Here is a 26,444-nt window from a genome sequence, read left to right on the forward strand (position 1 = left end):
AAAAAACATTTCCTATTTTTGTTTTTTGAGTTTGAGCCTTTTTCATTTAAACCACCATTACCTCAATCCCACTGATCCAAAGGATGGATCTGGTGGTTAATAAGGGTAGCAGAAGTCAAACTTACTTCCTATTCTCTCGTAACAAGCCATCCAGAACCACCCAAGCTATAACCAACATGAGCATGCATTTCTTCCAAGCATCTTTCTTTTGGTTTAGAAAGATTCATATGCTTCCCCATTCAGCATGTCCTCTTTTCACAGGCTGCATGGAGTTGGGAAGCTATAATATTTCTGAGATCACTGTGAACACAATCAGCTTACAAGGCTGAAATAAATGCAGTATGAATTGCCCTTGTATTAACTGGGAAAGCGTGGTATCATCATAAAGTACTCAAAAATGCTTCTGATGTTAGTGAGATGAATAAATAGATGTCTTCACCCATAAATTCGTTTGTGCCTTTAAGATATGGGATGCTGTCAGCTCTTATCTCTGAGATTTTGTCTGGAATTTCCTAACTTGCAGGCTATCAGTGTGCCACAGCTGACAGGGTTTCTGGGCCTGGGGGAGAAGGGCAGTCACAACCCGAAGGTTGGCAGGAGAATCCTTGGTGCCCCCTTGAGGATCAGCTCTCATGCAGGGTTAGGGGCTCAGGCATTGCAAACGATGGTGTGCATTGCCATGCCAGTTCAGGGGGCTGCAATACCCCCTCTGTTGAAGATATGCCAACCTGTCTGCTGGAGAGGGGAGACCATGCATCTGCTGAAAACGGCATATATACTGCAATATTAAGGATTAGGTGTTTGTGTAATGCCAAAGATCTGCACTTCAGACACACATCTTCAAACATGCACATAATGCAAAGGGCAAGGGCCATTTGTTTAAAAACAAATTCCAAATCCGTAACCTTGAATGACAGACTTGTAATCTGGCAGAGAAGGGATGCAATAATTCTGGCGAGCAGGCACAAAAAGAGAAGCGTGATGCAATTAAGTAAAATGAACAACTTGGGGATACAGAATACGAAATTCAGATTTTTTTTACTTCTAATAAGGTAAGGAAATCTTTCCTCAGTCTGAAAAAAAGAAAGGTGTTTAATACCTCTGCTTAGATGCAGAGGTGGAAACCCTTCCAGATTCTTAGTTTAGATCCTCAGTTCAGGTACAGAACAAAATACCCCCTCTTTCTAGGTGCGTGATGGGACAAGGACTCAGTGAACTCTTACTCAATGGGAGATGCAAAAAATCATTAATGAGCCACAGACTAGCAATCAGAAATCTAGAATCTGTCCCTGCCAGAAAAGAATGAATGTGGTTTAGTGTAATTGGAGGATCCATAATCAAACCAGTTTAATCATTGTGGGTGTACTGGCTCCAGCTGGGAGGGAGTTAACCTTCTTCACAGCAGCACATATGGTGTTGTACTTTGGTTTTGCGACTAAAAGGTGCAGATAACACACCAGTGCTTTGGCTATGGCTGAGCAGTGTTTACACAGCATCAAAGCTTTCTTATGATCTCACTCAGCTCCCACCCCAGCAACTAGGCTGAGTGCAGGCAAGAAGCTGGGAGGGGACACAGCCACAACTGCTGATGTGAGAGACACTCCACACTTAATAACACGCTCAGCTATAAAAACTGGGGGTGGGCGCCGGCTTCCAAGGTAGCTATTGCTCGGAGGGTGGCTGGACATCAGTCTCCCTGTGGGAAGGGGCGAGTGATTGCCTTTGCATCACTTTTCCCCCTGCCCTTTACTTCATTTTAATATTAAACATTGTCTTGACCCAGGAATCTTTTTGCTTTTGCGCTTTTTATTCTCTCCCCCATTCTGCAGGGGGAGGGAGTGAGGGAGCAGCTGTGGGGGTGCTTAGCGACTGGCTAGAGTTCAACCCACCACAACTTGGTGCTTTGAAAAAGCCGATGTAGTCATGCTATGTTCTGGGCATTTGCTGACCCCACATAACCATGCCTCATGTATTTCTGCAGTGCTGGTGTGAGAAGGGAATGTAGTGGCATTTTGCCTGTGTGTTTCTTTTTAAGGCCAATAAAAAATCCCCTAAATACTAGATGGAGATTTTAACAGCACCAGCCCAGGTGAAATTCCACCTAGACTCCCCAGTCACCATTCAGGCAGCCTGTTCTTGGACAACAGACCACTGGGGACAAGGATTATGCTACGCTTTTATGAACTATAGCTGAATTATTCCACCTGCACACATTAAATCCCTTTTCTAGGTAGAATGAACTATACTGATGAAGGACATATTGTTTATGTAATTGCATCAAGTACTGTGTCTACTAAACCTTTCCTTCTATCTTCCACACTTGTGTTCCAGTAGTTTGCAAATGATTGCAATACAACATATATAATGTAATGTCTATTTTCCATCATAGCAGGTACATACCACTACTACTACTATAACATATTCATACAATACAACAGTACAAAGCAAGTAGTATCTTGCTGAGAGACCTGATCCAGGCAGTACACAGTATTCTTCCTTGGAGAGGACCAGAGGACCACCAAAAGAAGCCATTTTCCAACTTTGTCCTTTATTATTATGGGATTTTTTTTTTCTCTTTTTACTTTTTTTTTTTTTTAATAACTTTCTGTGGGCTAAGGTAGGCACTGCTAATTTTAAATTTATTTAGGTAATATAACTCTATAAATACATTGTCGTTACCACTGCACCACAGCTATTAAATTTCGCACATACACAAATGATTACAGTTGTGTAAGACTTCCCAATATAGGATACTCTTTTTACTTCTTCAATATTTTGCCAGACTTGTTCCAGGTGGGCACATTTTTCTCTGTAATTCAACTAAAAATGTAAGAAATAGGATGTCTAGGTATTTTCTAAAGCTGCTTTTGAAATACATACATCTTAAGCAAACCTTCCTGCATATATATAAAACAAAAGTTGGGTTAAGTACAGGCTACTTTATTGCACACATAATTTTGTTCATAAAGACTTTTTCAGACACTCCCATAAACCCTTAGTGGGCTTAAATCACATTATTTGGTCCCTAAGTTATTTCAGGGTTGCTTATGACCTCTGTCACCAATTTTTGCTGAAGTTACTGCAACAAAAGAATGTAACCAATAGGTTTATTCTGAAATTCTTTTTAAGATTACCCATCAAGAAATCAGTGCAGGCAGGAGATTATTTCTGGGAGCATTTTGGTGGAAGCAGGAGAATTTCTTGACATACAGTGGACAGTTAGCTAAACACTGAGGAGGTGAAGCTGCTGGAGATGTCAGGGACTGAAGCGCCACATTTCAGCTCCATGCTGTCGCTGGGGTGTCTGGAGGCTGAGCACTGCTCTGTACCACAGCCAGCCCCAGCCCCAGCCGGGCAGCCAGGCTGCTGGAGGCCCTCTGTGTACACACACTTATGCCTGGGCATGCTGACTTGACATCACATTGATCCCACCAAAATCAGTAGTTTTTCTCCCAAGAAAGCCTGAGAGGATCTCACCTTCCCAAATGTGAAGTTCCTATGTGCAGCAGGTTAATTTTTTTCTCTGCTATCTTTCTGTGCAGCATAAGCAAAAAAGTACTTGTACTTTGTACACCTCCCCTTTTCTGATAAAATGGTTTTACTAGCTCTAAGATACTTGTTACTCCTGCATGATCTGAATGGAAACACTGTCATCTGCAAACAAAACTATAACATATAAACAAAATATTGCTCACCACAGCATTGGACAGGAGATATTTTTTAAAGTATTCTGCTATTTCACTGTAACCCTGGCATAAGTCAGCTACATAAGGAGGGGAGACAGCAACAAAACGAAGCAGCAGCTTTCTGGGGATAAGTGTACTTACATTGCTGACACTATCCACAAGTCCACTAGAGAGCAGCTATGCCTCACATTTCCTGAGCGTTTTTTTAATTAGTTTCTCTGACATTTATTACACTTAACTCAAATGACTAATCAGACCTGAAAAGCTTTCCCAGTACTAGACTGAGAAGCAATGGAGGTGTAGATTCAGGCTGCTCTGATTCATACCAGTGTTAACAGCTCTCTCTTAGCACTGAGCTGGTCTTGTTCATGCACAACATCATTCTTACAGAAATCCTGGCTCATATTCTAGTTTGGGATACTTCATTTAAACTGAAGAAATGCAGGGCTGAGTTACAGGCTTTTCCTTAAGCAAGCCTTGAGTGCCCCATGCTGTGAGCTCCCTTGAATCCCTTCAGGAAGGGAAGGAGTACAGATTTTTTGGAAGAAATCCCGAGCAAAAGGCAACCAAAGGGCCTGGTCTTTCCAGTCAGTGGACCAAATGGAAATTGAAAAAAATAGCTAAATAAGGCTCTTTTACCCCATTTCCACTAGGTGCAAAGGAGTGCAGCGTAAGTCTAAAGGACCAGTAAGTCGTAGCAGTCCACATCAACCCATATTAGGCCATATTCTAATTTATGGAAGATGTTAAATAACACTGAAGAATAATTTACACTAATGAGAAGACGATGTATTGTATAAAATACAATTTTATAGAGAGAAGACAGTTGTATTCAATTTTGGCTTCTCCTGATCATTCTCTTAACCTTATAAAACTTATAAAAAGGTTAAACTTGTCCTTCTTTAAACATCAAGGAAGAGGTTAAATGTAAAGACACAGTTCAAATTCCAAAAGCCTCACTATCTTTCTGTGAGTGAAAAGATAAAGGAAACTACTACCTGTCAAACAGCTAGTAAATCCAGATTGCCTAGCCTGGTCTGGTAAGGTAAAGAAAATTGCTCTTGCCCCATTAGAAGCAGACAAATGTTATTAAGGTAGAAGGACATCACCACGTCTCCAGTCCCCAGACCTAAGCAGACACACACTGACTAGCTATTCCCTGAGCGGCATAAACCTTTCACAGATTTTCCACAGCTTCTCATGGTCACTCACACTTGGTCACCCAAGCATGTCACCCTATGCATTAGAGGGAGGACCAACAGCAGGGGTACGTGCACATCAGGACAGTGCCAGGGAAGCAGAGGCAGTGGCTGTGGGAGTGGTGACAGGCTTACTGCCACAGAGAATAATTCGGGGTAAAGAGCCCACACCTCTCCCCAGCACACAGCTTCCCGACCCCCTCTTCCTGGCAGTCCAAGTCCCAGCATTTGCTTCAACCTACATTATCCTGGACCCTTATCAACAGCCTGAAAGAGCCTGGGTAATTCTACTTTGGCATACTGGTTTGCTGAACTCTTTTTTTTATATCAGATCACTTAACTCGTATGTATAAAGTAGGAAGGCCAACGGCTAATTTCAGACTTAGTATATGCCAAAGGTCAGGCTTTTTTGGTGTGTGTTCTTCAACAGTTATTTCTCTGTCCTTGATTTTCTGGAATACTGATTACCCACTGTATATAACGCTAATAAATAAATAAATAAAAAACAAACACAGAAATATTTCAGAGCATGTACACTGAATCATAAAGATCTAAAAAAGCACAGAGAATTACTATTAAATGTTAGACTGATCGCCTAAAACAAGGCATTCGAGTTTTTCATTTTCCAGAAGATATATGAAGTAGCATAAAACACACTGCAATTATTGAGACAGTCAAGCAAAAAAAAAACCAACTCACTTCAGGTTGCATATTCTGCATCAAACTATGAAGAAATGCTTCTGTCTCAGCTTTTAGAACTATTCCAAATGAAACAAAACTTCATAATGAAAGATCAAAAATGGAAAACTGAAATGCTTATATGAAAGGGTCAGCATGAAACATTTTGGTATTTCTAATTGTTTATTAGCTTTGACAGAAATTGGACAAAATCAATAAAATCAGTCAGAACATGATGAAGAATAGAGCTAAAAGGGAAAATCTGTGCAGTTTGAGCCCTAAAAGCTTTGAACTAGATCTCGCAATAGAGGAGAAAACAAGGCAGTTCAGAGAATGAGTAAGGAGAGTTTCCATGGTATATGATGATATCAGAGGGTAAAACAGTTTAATCCCTGCTCAATTTAAGGACAAATTGAAGTGAATGGTGCCATTTCTTTCAGAAAAGCTCATTGTGGCCAACACAGAAATGCAGAGGGCCATGCCAAGAAGAGAGACAAGAAAAAAGCTATTCTCTGCAATACCCTGCATTTTTCATAGCACCTTTCAAAATAATGTTCTTTAACCTTCTCCTGCAGATCCGCCACAGCAATGTGAAAGAACATCAGCCTCCTTTGATCTCAGGTTATTGTTTTGGAAATTACATCTTTGTCTCCTTTTTTCTTCGGGCCGTTTCTGACCTTCTTGCGAGTTTTCCTGTTCTCAGCTTTAATGTTTCCATTTCCCTTCATGTTGTCACCCTTTTTGTAGTAATATCAAGTATAATTATTTTGCAGTCTCTGGAGTCCAATCAACATCTCCTTATGTGTGGTGCATGATATGGACACACGATTCCAGGAGACCAAGGTTTGTGACTAAAATCACTGGTACATGTGCACACTTTGACCAGTTCCAAGGGCAAGTAAAATTCAATCTTCCTAGTGATTTAAGCTCTTAACATTTTATTTTGCCTGTGGTTGGGCTACAAGCATGTACACAGTTGTCAGCAGTGATTCAACTGATGGCAGCAGCAGGTGAAGATCTGGTTTGAACATGAAGGTTGGGTAGGCCATGGTCACATTCACCCTCTCCTTCTCATGCCTGCTGGTGTCACAGCACTCCATGTCCAGTGGTGCAGCAACAATTGCTTATGGTCCACTTGTAAATCAGATGCCTGAAATGATCAGGGTTAAAGTAAGTACTCTACAAGAGCGGAGGAGAGTAACAGAAGAGGTGTAACCTTCTAAGCTGTGGGACAATGGAAGATGCCCTTAAAAAACTAGAAACAAGAAAATACCACTGAAGCAAACTGCCACCGTTACCTTAGTCATTTGCCCACGGTGTAGAGCAGTATTTCTTAGCTGGCAAGAGCATACCTCCCTGGGAATACACAGCAAGGTACCCGAGGTGTCTCTGAGCCCAGACAGCCAAGTGCCTCCCAGGTCCAGCCTAACAGACAGCCAAGCACTTCCCTGGTCCAGCCTAAGAGCTCCCTGCCACAGCAAGGTACATTTTTGGCTGGGTCAGTGACCTAACTTGTTCCCTGAGAGGCAAACACCAAAGCTGGTGAATGGCTGGTGCTAAGAGGGAGAAAAAAAGGACCTCCTGTGACTTTTCAGCTGGACCCTCAACACTGGCATGTGAAGCCTGCAGAACGGGAGATTTAAGCAGCTTCTTTTTCTCCTCAGCACATACTGTGAGGGAGAGGGGGTGCCTGAGGCAGAGGTGCAGCACTGGTGCTTCACTGCCTATCCCTGGCCAGCAACAGGCAGGTAAGTTCGGAGGAAAACAGGCTTGGAGATACAAGTGGAAATACAGTGGCTAAGAAACCACCTAAAAACGCCGCCAACCAGGGATTTGAAGAACCGTAGGCTTAGTTACACAAAAAAAGGGAAAACAGAAGCATAAATGGAGTTTTTCCTTGGCTTCAAATAAAAGGTAGTTATGTAATCCTTATGATACTCAGAGGAAGAGTATCAGGACTGGAAATACAGCTGTATGGAGAGGAATGCTGAATCTTATGATATGGTTTCTGGGAAAATTCTGGATGCTCAAAAAAAGCGTACTTTCTTGGTTATCTGTATATTCCATATCTGCAGCAATTATGGGAAAAATGTGATTTCAAAAGCCTCCATTGATCCGGACTAGCATCTTCAGTGCCTCCTTGTTTTTCTCTTGGTTTCCCACAGGTTAGTTCAGAGAAACAGCACTGTCAGCTCAAGGAACGGGGTATCAAGTGTAAGTCTGCCAAGAAGCACATAAATCACAGGCAAGAAAAATGTCATTGTCCAGAAGAGCACATTAAGACAGCAATTCTACTGTTTTCTTGTATATTCACCTACAGATGCAGTCATCATGTTTACTGGCTCAGGTTTCTGGAAAGAGAACACAAGCAGGACAAGACACGTTCATTTTCCAGTCAAAGGTATAACATTAGAGTAACATTTTTATTTTCTTGAAAAGGAACAACTCTTTTATGAGGACTAATGAGACAGTAGCAAGAAATGAGTATCTACGGTCTTCTATTGATGTTTCAATATAGAAATTGCTGAAAATTATTAAGATGAATCTTGCAGTCATCCCTCTGAAATTAATTGACAGGGAGTGATCAAACTTTCAATCTTTGCTCACAGAGAAGTCTCTGACTACTGTTTTCAGAGATTTTTGTACTCCCACAAATGTACTGAGTGGTTATTTTCACAAAAGCAGTTGTTTCATTTATACTTCAGCAAGAAACTTTGGTTTGTACCTTGAATGTTCTTTCTCTTCTGTTTTGTTTTCTATTCAGAGGTCTTTGTTAATTTTTAATACATTTCCATAGGTTCACTTAAATGGTGAACATGCTTCTGGGAACTTGCCTGCCAGAGGCAAAACTGTTGCTGGTGAAAATTCAACGTTTGGGCAGTCAGGATTTGTCAATTTTAGAGGCTCGGGTATCCTGTATTGCCACAGTTCAGCTTTTCAGGAGTTACAGGACGACAGGCACTCACCAGAGCAGAAGGGAGAAGTGCAATGCAGGTGGGTCCATGACTCTTCTGGTTCCAGCTCAGTGATGCAGACATGGATGTGTTTCCACTACACCTACACAGCACAGCGAAGCCAAGAAACTTACTCTCCCCTCCTTCCAATTCCAGCAGGACATACCTGCCATATCCACTGCACCAACATCAGCGCATTTCACCCTTCAATGAACTGAATCAATGTACTGAATGTAGCATAAAACTCAACTACATAAGAAAAAAGCACATAACTGATCTAATGTTCAATTATGTTTTTCTGTGATTGCAACTGCTTCTGCAGCTCCCTCTTTGTCCTACCTTTAGATTTATTAGCCTTAGATTTACCTTACATGTAAACTTGTTTGTTTATTTAGACCACCTGAAAGGTCATAGATACTGCTGGTTACCCTAAATGGTACCAGTAACATGATTTATTCTAAATTACCTTACTTTGTTGTTTGGGTGTTTTTAAAACAAATTCTCACTTGAAGATTTTTATTTTATAATGTCTATGTAATTTCCCACAGTTAATCTATTTGTCTCCACACTTGAGAAATGCTTTCATCTCACTTCTTACTCCCTGTATTTAATTTTAATTTCCTTCTTAGACCTTAATCATAATCAAGAATATCTTGATTCTTCTCCCTTTTTGAGGTCAAAACAGGCTCACAGTACATCTTAAAACATTTCCATTATTGTTTCCACTGAATGCAAGGAAAATATGTTGACTTCATTAAAAAAAGAATAAAATTAAACCAGAGATAATTTTCATAAATTTGATGTACAGATTTCACAGCTCAGAAACAAGGATGTCAAACGTGTCCAGCTTATACAGCCTCCTACACAGAAACCACAAGGTTTCAACAATAAGTCACTGAAACCACAGCATTCAGCTTTTTATCCAAGACTACCCTTACCAAACCGGTGCTGCTGCTTCAGTGCGATGACTGATCACACAGTAGTTTTTCCAAGGTTCGCTTAAGGTGCTGACCTGTGAAAAAAAATGAAACTCATTATGCAAAGCAACTGTGTTATATAGCTTTTCGAATCTGTATCTGTGCACATATAAAAGATGTATCTGTAGGCACAGGCACACACATTCATATCTGTTACATATGTCTAGTTACAGACGAAGACAGCAACAGACACATCTGAGAAAAACTTTTACCCAGAAAAGCTGTTTCTTCAAAGAAACTACATTAAAGTTTTATCTGTCAAGGACAGTATGAGCTAATCACCTCAGAGCATTCTCCAACCTGCTGTAAACAACTAAATAGCAGATTTACTTAAGTGTATAGTCTTAACAAAGTGCACTGTATTCACAGAGTAATTAATATTTGAGAAACAGAACAGTTAGTATTCCAAATTAAGATAATTCTATTCTGGTATAGTTAAATTGACATCAGAGATTTTACTGATATAACTGCCTGAAACAAATCCTGCCCGAGTGATACTATTATACCTACAAAAGTTTTAAATGTAGACCAGACTGCAGGGTTAAGACCTCCCTCAATCCTCTTCCTTAAAATGATTCTGCCAGAAACTGCATTTTAGCCATGGCTAGAGGGCTGCTTGCACTGGCACCAAATTGCTGTTCCTGGAATGATGTTGCTGAGCGATACCCACTGGTCCCCTCTGCTTTGTTTGCTAGGGAGGTACTTGTTGCGTAGGCGATACAGAGTTTTCATCAGTAGTAGTAAAGCCAGTAGGAGTTTCTGACTTCTAGCAACTCACTGGTATTTGCAAATCTGTCAGTTGTGATAAGGAGAAAGTAGAGCTGATAGTAAAATGATTCCAATCAAAACAAAGCAAAACAAACTCTCAAGGCCTTTGTAAGAGGAATTTTTAACCTGGATTGTTTTAATGACCCAAGCTACTATAAGAGAGGCTCCTCAGACTGCAACAAGCTGTGACACAGAGATACAGCAGAGTGGCACTGACCTGAAGTAGAAAGTTCTTTAAATGGCTTTGCTGCTGAAGCACTTGCATTACTACATCCTGAGATCAGCAGAGGTTCTGTTTGGTCACACAACATGACACCAGAGCCTCCCCTCTGCTGCAGGCGCTAAAGTACAAGCAGCACCTGATGGCTGGTCCTGTGGTTTGCAGCACACACAGCGGTGGCGCACAGGAGAAGTTGAGGAGTTGGTCTGCAAGCAGGTACCTGGAGTCACTCCAAGGGGAGGCAGACCATACCCTCCAGTGCAATCTCACACTGCTCCACTGTCCTCACTATTTCTTGCTGTGCCACAGAGGTGCCCCAGAATGATATGACATGACACTGTTCCCAAGCCTGGGAAGACAAAAAAACCCCAAAAAACAAAAAAAAAGAACAATGTGAATGAGTTTATAGAACCTGAAACCAACACTACCATTAAAAAAATAATTCTATCAGAAACTGTGTATACACAGTAAACATACATACATATATGAAGGAGTGTACAACCTATAGTATTTTGGTAGTACCTGAGAACCAGAAAGTGAAACTAGTTAGAAATAAAAGTGCTATTCAGTCACCTGTTTCTACCAATACATACCAAAATGTAACGGATAATAAAAAGTAAAACCTGCATTTTACTTTAAAGATAACTTTGTGTAGATTGTATTTGCAAGGAAGGTAAAACCAGGGTAGATTTGCTGTAAAGGAGGGAAAGGGGGCCACAGCCCCTCACTGGCTGCATCCCGTATTTTTTCTAGACTATAAGAGGGGACCACTTGTACTGCTGCAGAGATCCCACACCAGCACAGCAACCTCACTGAACCCTGAGAGTGACTTCCAAAAGCATCTGTAACATCAAACCTTTGATTTTGATACTGACACATGAGCTGTAGTGTCATGCTGAACACCATGTAAGGCATGTCAGGATATCAGGAAGGCCCAACTATCTTATACAGTGGCATAGTTATGTACGCAGAGCATTCCTGCAGGCTGCAGTAGACTCTGCACCAGACTCGTCCATCTTGAGCCTATAATGGTTTGGGAGTTATTTGGTTTGTGCTACTGATAGTGTAACATAGAAGTAACTCTCTTCTGACTTCTGTTCCTTCCATTCATTCACATTAGTAAATGAACAAATGCAGCATTTTGCACTGTGCCATTCTGCTTCCTCCATTCACTGTCCAACATCTGCATGTATCTCTTGATTTTTCTTTCTGAACATTTTGAATGAATGTGACATATACTGTTGGGTTTCAGTGCTACCACATCACAGCTTTTCACACCATAGGCCATACTGTCTCTTAGTGGAGTTGTCAGGAAACAGCAGGAAATATGTATCACATGTAGAGAACACACCTGCGGTAGAAAGATTACCCACTGCTGGGCCATGTTTCACGAGTAGACCTGATGATCTGCAGTGCAATGCCATCAAGTACTAGAGCTGCAGAAGAAGTCACTATGACAACACAGAAGAGGATCACTGACTTTTCTTGCTTATTGCCCCCACCTGTGGCTTTCAGCTGAACAATTACTTTCTGCCCTGTGGTAGCTTGACTTCCTGTCAACTGCTGCCTTGTCTTCTGAATGTGGCTGTCCTCTGGTACTGGGGAAAGATTATTAGTACTCTAAACAAGAACGAAGCTGCCCTACAAAAGCTGGAAGGCACCTCAGGCACAGAAAAAGCTCTAAGCTCTTATTGTTACAGAGACTGAACTGATAAGGCCTTACACAGGAGTTTTTAGCTGAGATGTGAAAGGAACTATATGACATGGATGCCTGCAGTAGCAGAAGACCAGATGTGGTGACCCAGTGAGGCTTCTTCCATCCTACATGTAGAGAAAGGTGTGACCCAGGAGGTGGGAGGCTGCTGCAACATTAAAGGAAAGACTTGAAAAGGACATGGTCACAAGAGGACAGTTCTTCTGAACATCTAGTTCTGTGCACAGTGGGTCTAGGCTTATCTCAGGCTCTGGACACTGACATTTTCTCAATATGGTTTGCTATTTAGTAATTGGTAAGGCTCGAAATCAAACTACATGCGTAACAACCACCATACAACTGCTGTTAATATGGAATTGTTCTGCTTTACAGTCATAGTCGCACACGTCTACGGAACCAGGGAGCAGGAAGACAGTAATGGCTGGCACAAAGCAAATGAGGCAATACAGGAATATTTGCAAATGGCTTTGCACTTCTCACACATCTTCACTAGCTGAAGCTTAGATAAAACCATGAGCGGGGTTGTACTAGATTCAGAAAGACTTTGTTCTTGAAAGCAGGTTCTGCTTTCCATCCACCAAGTCTCTTTCATTCTTACATTGACTTTTTTTTCTGTTATACCGCACTGCATCTCAGCCTTAACTGCAATTAAGAACCACAGATTATAACGCTAATGTCAGTGATGTTCACTGCTAGAAATGCAAGATAATGATTCTTAAATCTGGTCACAGCTAGAGGCTGCACACTGGCATGCCCACAGTACCCCAGTACCACTTCAGCCCCTACTACAACTGCAGACAGGGGGTTTCTTTGGTGCTCACACAAGTTCTCTGAAGACAGAACAGTTCATGTCACTTTATAACCCAGTCAGCTAAGCATCTGTCATACTCTGCTTCTTGTTTTCCAGCAACTGAGAACTGTCTTAAATACTTTTCTCACAGTAATTACCCTTACACGATGTAAGAAAAATCTTCTGCGAGAAAAGCTTTTGACTGGCATCCCTTTGATCCTGAGTACATTCTTTTAGGACAGAAATGCACAATCTCCTGTAAGACCTCCATTTATTCCTCCAATTCCTTCATTTACTGTATGGGATCTTTTTATTAGCCAATGTTAGACCCACTTCAGTATAGATTAAAAACCGGTTATGTTAACTCTGGAAGCGAATGTCAATGATTTTATATTGTCGTACACAGTCTACTGATTTTTCAGTGTCTATGTCACCACATTCAGGGTTGTATTTACTCTGACTTTTATAGCAAATACAATTACAGGTTAGGAATGGATTTTTTTTCCAGGTTTGATTTTCTCTTCTCAAAGCAAGATTGAAAGACAGAATAATTTACCAAAGTTTATAATAAGAAAATAAGATTGAAAGAGGGTGGAACTAACTTGCAAAGTTGTCAGAAATATTTTAAAGACTAGTTTTCCTAAATCTGTTATACAGGAGACTTCTTCCTAGTCTCCCATTTTCCAGCATAATCCCCTCCTCTTGTTTTCCTGCAATCCTTCCCCCCAAGTCGCAGATAGTACACACATGAAATTTCACATATATAAGTCATAAAAATTCTTTGAAAGCAGCCCTGTACATTACAGGCTTTTTTGGTTGAGCCATAGCAATGACTAAGCTATGGGAAAAGCCTCCATTCAGCTACGCTGTAAAGGAAAATGTGGGTGGGGGAACTGGGCTTTCAGGGTCGAAGTCATTCAGCACTTGGGTGGCACTGTCGCAAAGAGGAAAGATGAGGACTCAGCCTTGCGGGCCTAGGATGGGAGGTTTTTCAGATTTCCACTCTGCAGCCGTCCCTCTGGGGCCAGGCAGGAGATGGTGCGAGAGAGTGTCATTATTTGACTCAGCATGTTCCTAAGCCACAAAAGAGAAGTGACGTATATAAAAAGCATGTTGCTCACTCTTATCTGATAAGAGGGATATCAAGGAGTTTTCTCCACTGCCTAGACATAAAGGAAGTTCTTCTCTGTCCTTATATTTCACTTTCTCTGTCAGCATGTCTTTCTTCAAGCAATTATTGTGACCTTAAAGCCTCTTAACACAAACCAGAAGACTACAGAGTTTGAGAGACATGATATGCAACCACCTGCTACCTCATTGCCAAATACCAATTGTTTAGCTTCCCATTCTAATTACTCCACCAACTTTAAAACTGATTTCTGATATAATGGATTTAATTGAGGAATATCTCAGTTAGAGCCATTTCACCTCCCATGAATTTGATGGAGGTTTGCCTCCACCAAATCCATGAATTATCCTTCTGGATCAGCAACTGAATAAAATCTGCCGTATTTCTGTGATGCCTCTGTAGAAAATGACAGCGCTTCCCTTACTGCCCAAATGGTCTCTGGTATTATTGCACAGCCATTCTTTCACACAGTAGGTTTTACTGTGGAATATACAGCAGTCTTCATCACAATCAACCTTTTTATTTCCTCTAACATCATGAACTACCTTTTGCAGTGCAGTGCTGTACAAGGTTTGTCTTGTTAGGACGATGAGCAGCACACACAAACTGCCAGCCATCAGTCCACTCTAAGCCAGTTTGAAAGATCATTAAGTAAACCTAAACATGAAGGAATAATCATTGCCTAACTTAACAACTTTGCTTAAATATGAAGCCATTATATTTCTTTCTTTCCTAAAGCAACAGGATCTCAGGACTGTCCACATTAATAACATGCTGAGCCTTGTGATTATCTCAGTCTTTTGTTATTCAGATTTTACCTCCAGAAGCAGCATTGTTTTAAGACTTGGTTACTGCATCAGATCTTTAATTATTACAAGTTTATGAAAAAATAAAAGAGGAACATTAAAATGGTTGTTAGCTACACAGGTATGATTCCATTATGGAGTTGTAGGGTCTTGTTATGTGTGGCCATACAGACCACAACCTGTATCTGGAAATGACTCCCAGAGACATAGCTATATCCAGAATACTGTTATGCATACTCTTGTCTAGCAAATCACCAAGGACAAAGAAAAATGCAATGTTAGTCTGTAATGGGTGAAGCATTTCTAGTTGATATGATAAAGTCACTGTACAATGTGGCTGTATCATGACAGAAGTCAATGTTGTCCCTTCAAGCCCTGCATTTCTGAAAATACATGGACAGTCATATTGCACGTTAGCTGAAGTTCTTGAGTGGTCCTGACATTGTCTGGTCAATGCAAACCATCTGCAGTGGTATCTTTGCATGAGTAACTGCCAACCACCTAATGAGGGCGGAGCTAATAGAGTCACACTCCACATCCAAGTGGAAATCTTCCAACCTATCAACCAAATAAAGATGCACAAAATAAAGGCTGACAGGGTTAGTAAAATCATCTACAGTAGATGGGCTCAAAGTCGCTTCCCAAAAGAATTCACAGTTGAAATACTGACAATGAAAAGCAGCAGCAGACATCACCAGCCTGCTCCTTGACTATCAACATTTCCAACAACATAGTCAAAAACTGGATTGAAAATTCAATGCACATTAATCCAAGTTACTAGCCAATAACCTCCAGAGAAGATGAGGGTTCAGTTATGGCAAAGAAGCGCAGAGGTAAGTACCCTCTTCATGTAAAGAATACCACTATCACAGATAATCTCTCCATCCTCTCAGCAGCCTAATGGAGGTGTTGAACAGCAGATTAAAAAAATTTTGCAAAGCTTCACATGAATGGGATGGGGGATAAAAATAAGTATTGGTCACCACATGGCTTCTCAAACAAAAGATGCTGCTAATTTCCATTAATGAACCTTAGCTATAAACTAACACAACTTCTGAATAAAACCTACTGAGATAACCCCTACTTCACAGTCCAGCTGCACTCCTTATCTAAAATTATTTAAAGACATGTCCATCAAAAGAAATAAAGAAAAATAAATGATCACACTACCTTTTCTTCAAGAAACTAAATTTTAGACTATGTGGTAGAAGAAAGTATCCTTCTTACTTATTTCAGGTCTCATTTTTTAGGATTTCTGTGCTATCAGTTGTGATTAGCTATCCCTTTCACCAGAAGAGATTCCGTGCACGCATACATGAGAGTGTGAGTGCGTTATGTGTATCTACACTATTCCTTTAAGCTATCAATTTTCTGAAAGATTAGAAATGGCTTAAGCACATAAACAGTGTACAGTAAATAATCATTTGTACACAGAAAACAAACACACTTGAGTATGCCAGACAGAGCTCTTATCAGCTTAAATGCTCATTTTGAAATGAACATTGAGAAATACATGATGCAGCCTGGCTGCCCAGATTCACCCACTAGACAAACACACAGGTGCATTTTCTTCTATGTCAGCATATCACACATACTAGCACTCTAGACACCAAACTGAAGTCGAAACGCTGTGTAGATTTTGTAAAGCATCTCCAAAGCCATCTGAAATCTTCAGACTTCCAGAAGCAAACATTTAATTTGAAAGGCACTTGAGCATCTTTTTATTCACCACAGTGAACTGTCCAAGTGACTTTTAACTGCCCTCTACTTATTCCACACAGGAACCTCTCAATGGTAATACCACAGTGTTGATAACCACTTATTAATGATAACACATAAGAGCCAAACTAATAATAATACATATGAGTCATTTAAAGCAGTTTTTTTCCTCCTTTGGATGAAATATTAAGAACAGTGATTTTAAAATCAGCTGATTCCTAGAGCTGGCAGTCCAGTAAGTCCCTAGTGCCTACAGAGAGCTTTACCGAGAATAGTGCAGCTCAGTGAGAGTAATAGAAACTGCGCTTGGGCTGAAGGCAACTAATATGAAAAAAGGAGTATACTCGAGAAGAATACCTGTAAATACCTTTAACTTCAGTAGCAGTCATTTAGAAAGAAAGCAACTGTGGAAGTCCCCATAAGAAAATACTCCTTACCAGCATTTGCTGGGAAAAAAAAATCCCTTCACTAATGCACATCTTCTAAATATTAAATAAATTTCCTCAAAAGCAGCATATATACTGGCATCAATTTTAAAGAAAATTACAAGAGTCTACCTTATCTCTTAATTTAGATAATTCTACTGGTGTTATTCTGGATTTACATTTTTTAACGTATGCACTACTGTTTGGATTTCACACAAAACAAATGCACTTCTACATTCTCAAGAGAATTCTCAGGTCTCAGTATCACATCTCCTTTGAAGGGGTTACATTAAATTGCAAAACTAACCTCAAGCCTAGCTGCTGCAGAATGCAACTGAATGTGTTTAGCTGCCACAAGCACTGGAGCACAGCTGCAAAGTGGTAGCATCCCTTGGGACTCACCAGGATTTAGTCCCTGATCTTCCAGTACTGCTCCCACCTGGGGAACGCGCATGGTATGGGCATCCCCCTCTCCCAGGGCAATGCATCTCCCTGCAACTTTTACCCCCAGCAGACATACTCTCTGCGATGCTGTTAAAATTCTGGTACTCGTTCCAACTAAATATAAAGCAAACTTCAGCTGGCTTAAATGCTACGATGAGCTTTCACTCACAGCTGTCATAGAAACCAAGCTAAGAATGCAGAAGTGGCAGTTCAGAGACATCAGGGGGAACTAGCTAACAAACTACAGCTCTGTTGGAGCCATAAAGTAGGATAAGTACATTTAAGTTCTCAAAAGAAGTCCTGTCATATTTCTCCAGCATGGTACAGAAGAACTTCAGATAAGATTAGAGAGATTTATTGCTGTAAGAAAGAGGAAAAAAATGCAGAATCTTTGTTTACCTGGATCTGTGGTTTCTAAGTATCTACTTTTTACTACGTTCATTTCTTGACTCAAAGTGAAAATGGGAATTCACCCTTTTCTCTTTTTTTCCTGTCCAATGTGCAGATGGGGCACATTTTTGTTCACTCCATCAATCCCTGCCCCCTACGCACAAACTTGCATACATGCACCTAGCCAGTGGAAAAGAAAAAAGGGTTACTCATTAATCCATTCTACAAAGCTTTCCAAACTGAAATGGGTGGGTTTTACATCTTCAGCAAGGAGCAATATATAGGTAGGTACGTAGCATACCTGAGCACAGCTCAAACTGACGTGTTCATCTTGAATAGCACAACTTCGTTCCTGGTGCATTTTAGAACAAAACTCATCAGTATGGAGAGGATGATTATTTTCTGTATGCTTTTCTTCTGTTCCAGCATGGCGCTGACTGCAGCTCCATACAAAATAGTAAAATACAAACAGCTTCATAAGACAATTACACTGTTACAAAACACAGTGAAAGATCAGGTAAGTAAAGTATTTGTCATAATATTGAGATGATTTTCAAGCATTATGTATTGTTTAGAACTTACTTTGTGAGAAACATCACTTTCAAATGTTAAACTTTTCTAATTTAGATTTGTTTTATTGTAGGATGTTGAATTGCTGCATACACCAGAAAACCCTGTGGTGAGATTGCTTTAACATTTCTTTTCAATTATATCAATTTGATTCTGTACTGGTTTATTCCATTGACAAATAGCAGATGCCGCCTTCTTCCCATCTCTGACCTAGTACTCTTAATGCAAGCTAGACTGAGTAAAAAAATACTTTTATCGAAGTTCCTTATTTCTGCATTTTTAATAGCAGAAGCATTTATATTATGTAATCTTAATTACTATTTTGTTATCATGTGTATTCCAACACACCCACAGATTCAAATTTGTATGCATTCAGGTTACTCAAGAAATGGTGCTAAGAGTGAGGATTCATACAAGATACAGACGAGCAGCAGTGCTCTTAGGGGTGCAGGTTTTGGGAGTGGAAGTGTCTCCAGCTGCCATGAGTTCTGGCCGCACTGGGAGCATTGCTGTGCTGAACCCAAAGGGACCCCCCTTCCCTCCCACTGAAGCTAAATGCCAGGAATGGCACTGTAAGGCCGTATTACACAGCACCTTCTCTCCTATGTAGCCCCACTGGTTTCTCTGAGACTACTCGTGTGCAAGGGTTGTGCTATCAATGGGAAGATAAAACTGCATTCTGCAAGTATTCTCTTTAGATTATAACTAGCTAAAATTACAAGAACAGGTCCTTGTGAATCCTTTTTTAATATAGATATTTATTTATACATTATTTAATGTGTGTTCCAATGTTAGGAACTTCTTAGATGTAGTAAATTACAACAGAGTCACAGAAAGTGTGTGCGTATTCAAAACTGGCAGGGCGCAGGATTTACCACAAAATTAAATGCTAATAATAGTAGCAAAATGTCTTAAAAGCTTAGAAGGTAAATGCGTCCTGCTTTCTTTTGATAAACCCCAACATGCAACAAAGGTCTAGAGCTAGCTGTGGTAATCTAATGCTATACTTTTGTTACCAGCTGTCTTAAATTTACCTGTAATTTTGAGTCCTGACAACTATTTCAGAAAGCAAACAATTTTGATCAACATATAAAAATGATCATTATGCATAGTTTTTTGAAAAATGCCCAGAGTATACTCAGATTTACTCAGGACTGTAAACTCTCGCAAAACAACGACAAGAAGAAAAAAATCTCACCTCATTTCACACAGGTTTTGTTAGCTTCCTCCTAGGCTTTACAGTCGGGTGCATTTTTTTCCTCACCAAAAACATATAGAGGCATGACCAAAATGGATACATTTCTTCTCACTGCTAGAAACAACTGCCGTGCAAAAACCTAATGCACCCTAACTAATTGCTTGGTTTTTTTCATTAACACTCTTTCTAACTTCTGGTGTCAAAGTGAAAAGAAGGAGATGATTAGCTGTCATTTTACTGCAGCATTTGTCACTACCTCCGAAACAAAGCAAATACAACTAGTGACTAATCGCTTAATCAGTTTTGGTTTTTTTAATTTAAAAACATGGTCACCTCAGGAAGGAAGACAACAGTTCATTTGCAGCTTAGGGCTTTACAGTCTGATTCTGGGAGGTCCCAAGTACCTCCGCTGAAAAATAGAGAATTCACATATTTAGAAGGTACTAAGCTGATATAGGTTCAATCTCTCTGAAAACCTTAAATGAGTAAATTAGTGTGTTAATAGTAATTATTACCAGCAACCACATTAACAAACTTTTCATCCTACAGGGTGAAATTTACATTTCCTGAATTGTCCAGATACTAAGATATGAATTACTATGTGCCAAAGCTGCACTCAGGGTGATTAGGTGCAATTATACCCTAATGAAACTGGATTTAATAAAGTCTTTCATATAACTGCATTTCAAATAGCAAAACATTGTTTCTATGATAACCTGCTTATGCCAGATTTACATTTTTTCTTGAATATTCATGAAGATTACCTTTTATAATAGTCAAAATTCAGCGGTTTATCACCCTATGTTTTGACTTCCTTGAGGCTCCTGTGAGTGGACTGAGTGTTAGCTCCAATTCAATCCCACAGAATTCCTCTGTACACTCAACAATGAAATATCTTTTTTTTTTTAAAAAAGAAAGGGAGGCAAGAAGTTTAAAAGCTCGGAGGACATAGACTCAAGAGAAAACATGCTGAAGCTGAAAAAGTAGTCTTAAGTCTGAAGTGATTCAAGATCAGAGGGAAAATAAGATCTATTGCTGGTGATTGACATTACAGCTGAAGCCATTGACTCAATGCTGATTTACATTGGATCAGCATCTAACCCTGATGATCACTAATTCAGGAAGTGAAGGCTTTTCAGGCTAATCTGTAAAGTTAGTTTGAGTCAGATGCAGAGTATTGCTGCAAGTTGCCTCGGATATAAAACTGTACGTGTTTGCATAGCCCCTCTCAGGCATTACCAGTGGTCTATGCTTTTTAATGACTCTTCATCTAAGTGCTTAACACATCACAACACACTAAACCCCACAATCCTTGTGGTCCTCTGACTGTTGGCTTGTCTACAGCTAACTGTTAACTCAGAAAAAAAAAAAAAATCAGCATATATGAGAAATGCTGGTTTCTCAGCTCATCACGGATGAGGCAGAAAATGTTTTCAGTTTCAGCTGGAAAACTGATCTCTTTAAAAACGAGTGGTTTTTTTCCAGTAAGCAAGACTGGTTACGGTAAGAAGCTTGAAACAAACATAAATGTGCGGGTTTTAAGGAAAATAAAATGTTGTATCTAACCAATACAAAATGTTGCTATTAAAATTTGCTATAAGCAACATTCATGAAGGTTTTCTTGTCCTTGCCAAAGCACCAAACTGCAGCGGCATCTAATAAACCAGACGAGATTCAGCTTCGGCAGCAGTTGGTATGCAAAACAGGGCTGATGGCTTTGTAGCCTTTCTAGTATGTGTAATCAGCAGTTCTAAATGTTTCCTTCTTTGGAAAACAGAAAGCAAGTTAGAAATTGGCTTCAGTAAACACTGATTTTCTTTCTCTGTTGACTATGGGTTAGTTTTGGTGATACTTTCCATAGCTGTGTGCCTAGCGAAGGAAACCGCCACTGTGCAGGAAAGGACTGGAGAGTTTGTGTCTGTTAGCATCAGGAAAACTGACACGCAGCTGCAATGTGAAAGGAAAACGGAAGGTTGCTTTTTAATACCAGATAAGCAGCAGCAGCAGCACAAAATTTATATCATCAGAATAGATTGCTTCTTTTTCATGATAGATACAGATGGTACATACTTTCCCTGACTTAGGTTTAATGTGCACCTGGGTTTAAAGCAACACAGTAAGACAATTCAAGCCAGAGCCTGGCTCTTTATCCTGCCTCTCATCCTCAATCCCTCTTTTCCCTTTAATAAGGTAATGAACTTACTTCATCACCTTCACTTTCCATGCTATCAAGTGAGAACATTTCAATAATATTTGAAAATACGTAGTTCTACATCAATTCTAATTATTAAGTAGGTAATATTAGAAATGGCATAAAAGTTAGGAAGAAAAAGGTATATTCCCACATGTGGCACTAAGGAAAAGTCCAGAGCGGTAGTCGGAATCTTTTAAAAAGAAAATACTCGTGTGTGTGAAAATTTACTACATAACATGATCTACTGTTCAGCAGCATTTTCTTTCAACGGCTGTCACTACTAATATCCAACTGGACATTTTAGGCATTTATTTTATGAATAAATATTTAAGTAATTATCAAAGAACAGGCAGAGTAAAGGTTAAAGATTTCTTGCGTATCTAAAACTAACTTTAAAAAAAAAAAAGAAAAAAGAGCACAGTTGAAACTTCTCAATTAATATCGTGGATACTTACTTTTGCACATGGACCACAACCTAAGACATGCAGGAAAAAACACTGCAACGTTTGTTTTAAAATTGTTCCTTCTTTTCTTGCCCTAGGACGAATGCCTGTTCACTGCTGTGGCCTGCTTCCAGAAGGGCACACTGAAATTACAACCAGAAAACAGCAAAGTAAATTCCACATTCAATCAAGCTATTACAGTCTTGAAAAAATTCACCCTCAGGGACTCTGGAAAGGTAGGATTTCCTCACAATGCTCATGATCGTGATCATTGCTCCTTATTTTCTACAGCAGACACCACCCACCACGGTGGAATTATAGAAAGCAAACTTCTTAGAAAAACTCATCTGCTTTTCATTACTTTGGGAATTTTTAAAATGTCCAATTTTCTGCACTTCTGGGAGAAGTGTTCACTCTGATCCTACCAACTGCATGCATATACTTGGCAATCACACAATGTGCCAGACAAAAGGACAGGGATTCCTGCAAAAAATGTGAATGAAAGGTGTCGTTACTATATTCTTTGCCTTTCTGAAATACCCTGTCTCAGCTTTTCCATTTATAAAAGGCTTTGATTACAACCCTCTTGATTTTTCAGTAAGAAAGCTTGAAGTATTAGTTATGATTGAGATGCACTGTTTAAAAGCGACATGATTTTCTTTATCTTCCAGCAGTGTGAGTCTTCATGTGAATCTTACGAGAAAAAAAAACCCAAAGAGTTTTTGAAGAGCTTTGAAAAACTAATCCAAAAGGTAATCAGAGTTGATTCCTCCTGGGTGCTTTTTGACATTTTGCAAACAATTACAGATATCCTTATTTCATACTATTTCTAACAATGCATTTTTTTTACAGTTATTCAAGGACTAATACAGGACACACCAGAGCTGAAGGCTACTGAAAATCTACTATTTAAAGCAGACACTATGTTATTTAAGACAACATGAGAAATGTAAATATCTTCCATTGCTATTTTGCTGTTCTGTGTGTGTGGTAAGTGAAAGCCTCTTCCAAAATACTAAGGGGTCTAATTTGGATAGCTATTCATAAGATGGATACTGTTTTGAAAGTGATCTTAGCCTCACCCTATAATGAAAATTAAATTGTAATTTCACAAAACCAGGTTCTCTAAAGGGACTTAACTATCACCTTCTGCTGAAATAGAAATACATGAGATGACTAGTTTTGTATTTTTGCTTTAATCTTAAATGAATACCATACAGAGATGTCTGAAACTTTTTACAGAAAATGAACAAAAAAATTATCAGACACTTTGAAGCCTCAGAAAGTATCTATGTGGACTGATGTCCTTATCTACAATTATACCACACACACAATTTTATTTATAAGTTATTTGACTGTATCTTAGCTAACCATGGAAAAATATCCTGCATTTAACTGCCTTATAAATACTGGAAAAACATTTACAAATCATACGGTATGGCATCTTGAAGTTAATAGCATATTTGCCATGGGGTTCAACAGGGAGAGGAGTAATGCATGTGCTCTAAGTGGAGATATGGAATTCTGTGGGAAAAAAAACATTTCAGAAGATGGAATTCCACCTAGACTCCCTCAACTTAACATGATAAATACAGCAGAGACATGGCTGGCTGCTATGACCAGCCACTGCAAAAGGTCCAACAAATACAGTAACTGATAATTATTCAGAGCGAAGCAGCTCAAAAGCATATTGCTCCTTCCCAAAAACCAGTATTTTACACTCGTATTCATATACCATTAACACTATTCTTTCTCTCTACTCTTGATTCATTTTAATGGTGTAAGTTTTAACAGCAATTTTTTCTTTGAAAACTTTTTGTTATGTGGAAAGCTGCCTGTACAGCTTCTGAACTCTGAACATTTCTGTGGAACTATGGCCAGAGATACCATTGAAACTTTTTAAAATAAAAGTATCACAGCACTTAAAACAAGTTTTTAGCAGCTTCATTATATACCACTATATTTTGACTGCAATGATTCCATACCTCTAGACTCTTACATCTGAGAAGTATATGTTAATTTATCCCCAAACAGATATTAGCCCCACATGAGGAAACTGATCTTGGAAGAGAGTGTAAAGCCTTCCAGTAAAAATTAGCCTTTCAGTTTAATTTTCTCTCTACTTAGTAGAAAAGTGGTATAGAGAGCAAACTGGAAAGCTACATCTAGTGTTATGATGGAAAATTACAAGCTTAGTTACCTCCAAAAATAATGAGGTAGTATTAAAAATATTTCCATTCCTACTAATGTCAGCCTAAAGGAAAACTAATACAAAAAGCTTTTTTGTCTCCACATTTTCGCTGTCCTGAAATGTGAACCTCCTCAAAAACATGTCAGAGGTGGAAGGAAGATCCTCAGGGCAACAACAAATCAAGTTTCCACAGTGAAGTCTCCTTGTTTCTGGTGATGACCATTTTGATTTAGATTGTCTTTTTTTTCTTTTTCTATTTCAAAACTTGCTTTTCCTCTGAGTAATGTTCTGTCTCATACCTCAGTGTTTCCACATTACTACATGAGAATTAACATTCTAAACATGTACTACCACTCATATGTAAGTAATCAAGCTACTAAGTTTAGATGGTGTTCTGCACCTTTTAGCTTCGTTTCTCTGCCTTTGCTACCCACAAAGTCCCTTAATCACCAACTGGTAAGCAATACGCAAAGCTGCTGCTCCAAATGCAATGAATTAATGAATTGTAAAGTTACAGAAGTAGAGAAAGTCAGGATAAAAATTTCAGATTTGGATTTAAAAAAACTGGGAAAATATTAAAGTGCTGCAGTCGCAGAGTACCTGCTGATGTTTCCACAATGTCACATTTAAATTTTTATGGAGGAGTTTAACTGAATGCCTTGATCATGAGCTAAGTGCTTCTTTTGGTGAGCCCTAGAAGGCCAACCAAGTAAACCAGCACTTTTCATTCATTTCCATGGAATATTTGCACGTGCAGAGTTTTGGGGAAAGATCTTTATTTTTATACAAAGAATACAGTATATATTTTTTTATTTGTAAATGTCTTTTCCAGTACTATGCTAAGTGCATTCAGATTAATATTCTACAAGAGCCTGTTAAAATTCTTGTTGTGCATATCAAACGTGATTAGCATGCCCTAGCAAAAAGAACAGTGTACATTACGTATTTATTAGTAATCATTACAAAGTATTGAGAAGCAACTTTTGTACCTAGGATGGATATTTTACAACAGAAAAGCAATTTCCTACCACAATGTCATAAGCTAAATAGTTACTCCTGCCTACACTGGAACAAGGTCTGGGTTTTGTACACAAGGTAGCATGTAATGCAATAAGTAATGTAGCTACATCTGTTTTGTGACTATGGGTCTTATCACACCAAGCATACTGCTAAAGGGGTTTTTTTTTGTTATTTTAAATGTAATATACTCATTTGTTAATTGAGGCTATTTCTTGTACCTGCAAAACAACTTAATCCAAAATGCTCATTCATAGGATTCAAAAAAATAGTGAGAAACTGTAACAAATGTAACTTATAGCGTTAATTCTTCTGGGATCTTGCAGAAAACTGTATTTATTGGGACAATTCAGTCCTGATATGTATGGGGAATATTAAGCACAAAATTATCATATCTGATCTTGGTTACCACCACACTTCTGGCCAGTGTCATTACAAGCACTGTGGGCAATTTTGTATACTTCAAATACACTTTGCCTCACAGAGTGCTGAAGCTCTGTGCTAACTCTTTGATTTGTCAAGAGTTATGAAAGGTTGAGTGTGTGATTCAGGGTGTGTTATCTGAATCTCAAATGAAGAACAGAAAATCAATCAGTCTTCAAGAAAACATCGTCTTGTTCTCCAACACTGTTCTCAGGAGAAAAAATGAAGATGCCCCAGGAGGAACTTGTGGTCCTAGGAAGGATTAAGTTATCACAATTCCAGATGTGTACACAGTCTTGACTTATTTTTATTTGTAAGATGAACTCTCTTTGTACTACCTGCACTCTCTGCAGAAACAGTGTATGTTTCATTATCTGAGTACATAGAGTAAGCCATAAAAGCTCATTACCTCCCAGGGAGGTTTTACAATGTATTTATGATTTTGGTCATAAGTGCCCTTTGCAGGCACTTCAAGATGTGTTTTAGCATACAATTCTGTATAATATTTA

General features: G+C 39.2%; 1 protein-coding gene across 1 annotated transcript; it reads left to right on the top strand.

Moving 5' to 3' along the window:
• The first annotated feature begins 18,281 nt into the window (after positions 1 to 18,281).
• IL21 (interleukin 21) lies at positions 18,282 to 23,202 on the top strand. Its single transcript, XM_074903899.1, has 5 exons — positions 18,282 to 18,416; positions 18,543 to 18,578; positions 22,403 to 22,540; positions 22,976 to 23,063; positions 23,177 to 23,202. The coding sequence occupies exons 1-5, from the start codon at positions 18,282 to 18,284 to the stop codon at positions 23,200 to 23,202; spliced, it is 423 nt and encodes a 140-aa protein (XP_074760000.1).
• The last annotated feature ends 3,242 nt before the right edge of the window (positions 23,203 to 26,444 follow it).

This window comes from Athene noctua, chromosome 4 (genome assembly GCF_965140245.1).
Source record: "Athene noctua chromosome 4, bAthNoc1.hap1.1, whole genome shotgun sequence".
NCBI lineage: Eukaryota > Metazoa > Chordata > Aves > Strigiformes > Strigidae > Athene > Athene noctua.

Bases quoted from the DNA above. Each gene is read 5' to 3' on its own strand.
- IL21 (XM_074903899.1), top strand. From the start codon at position 18,282: ATGGAGAGGATGATTATTTTCTGTATGCTTTTCTTCTGTTCCAGCATG. The intron at 22,541-22,975 runs GTAGGATTTCCT...TTTATCTTCCAG, and splicing joins CCCTCAGGGACTCTGGAAAG to CAGTGTGAGTCTTCATGTGA. The intron at 23,064-23,176 runs GAGTTGATTCCT...GGACTAATACAG, and splicing joins ACTAATCCAAAAGGTAATCA to GACACACCAGAGCTGAAGGC.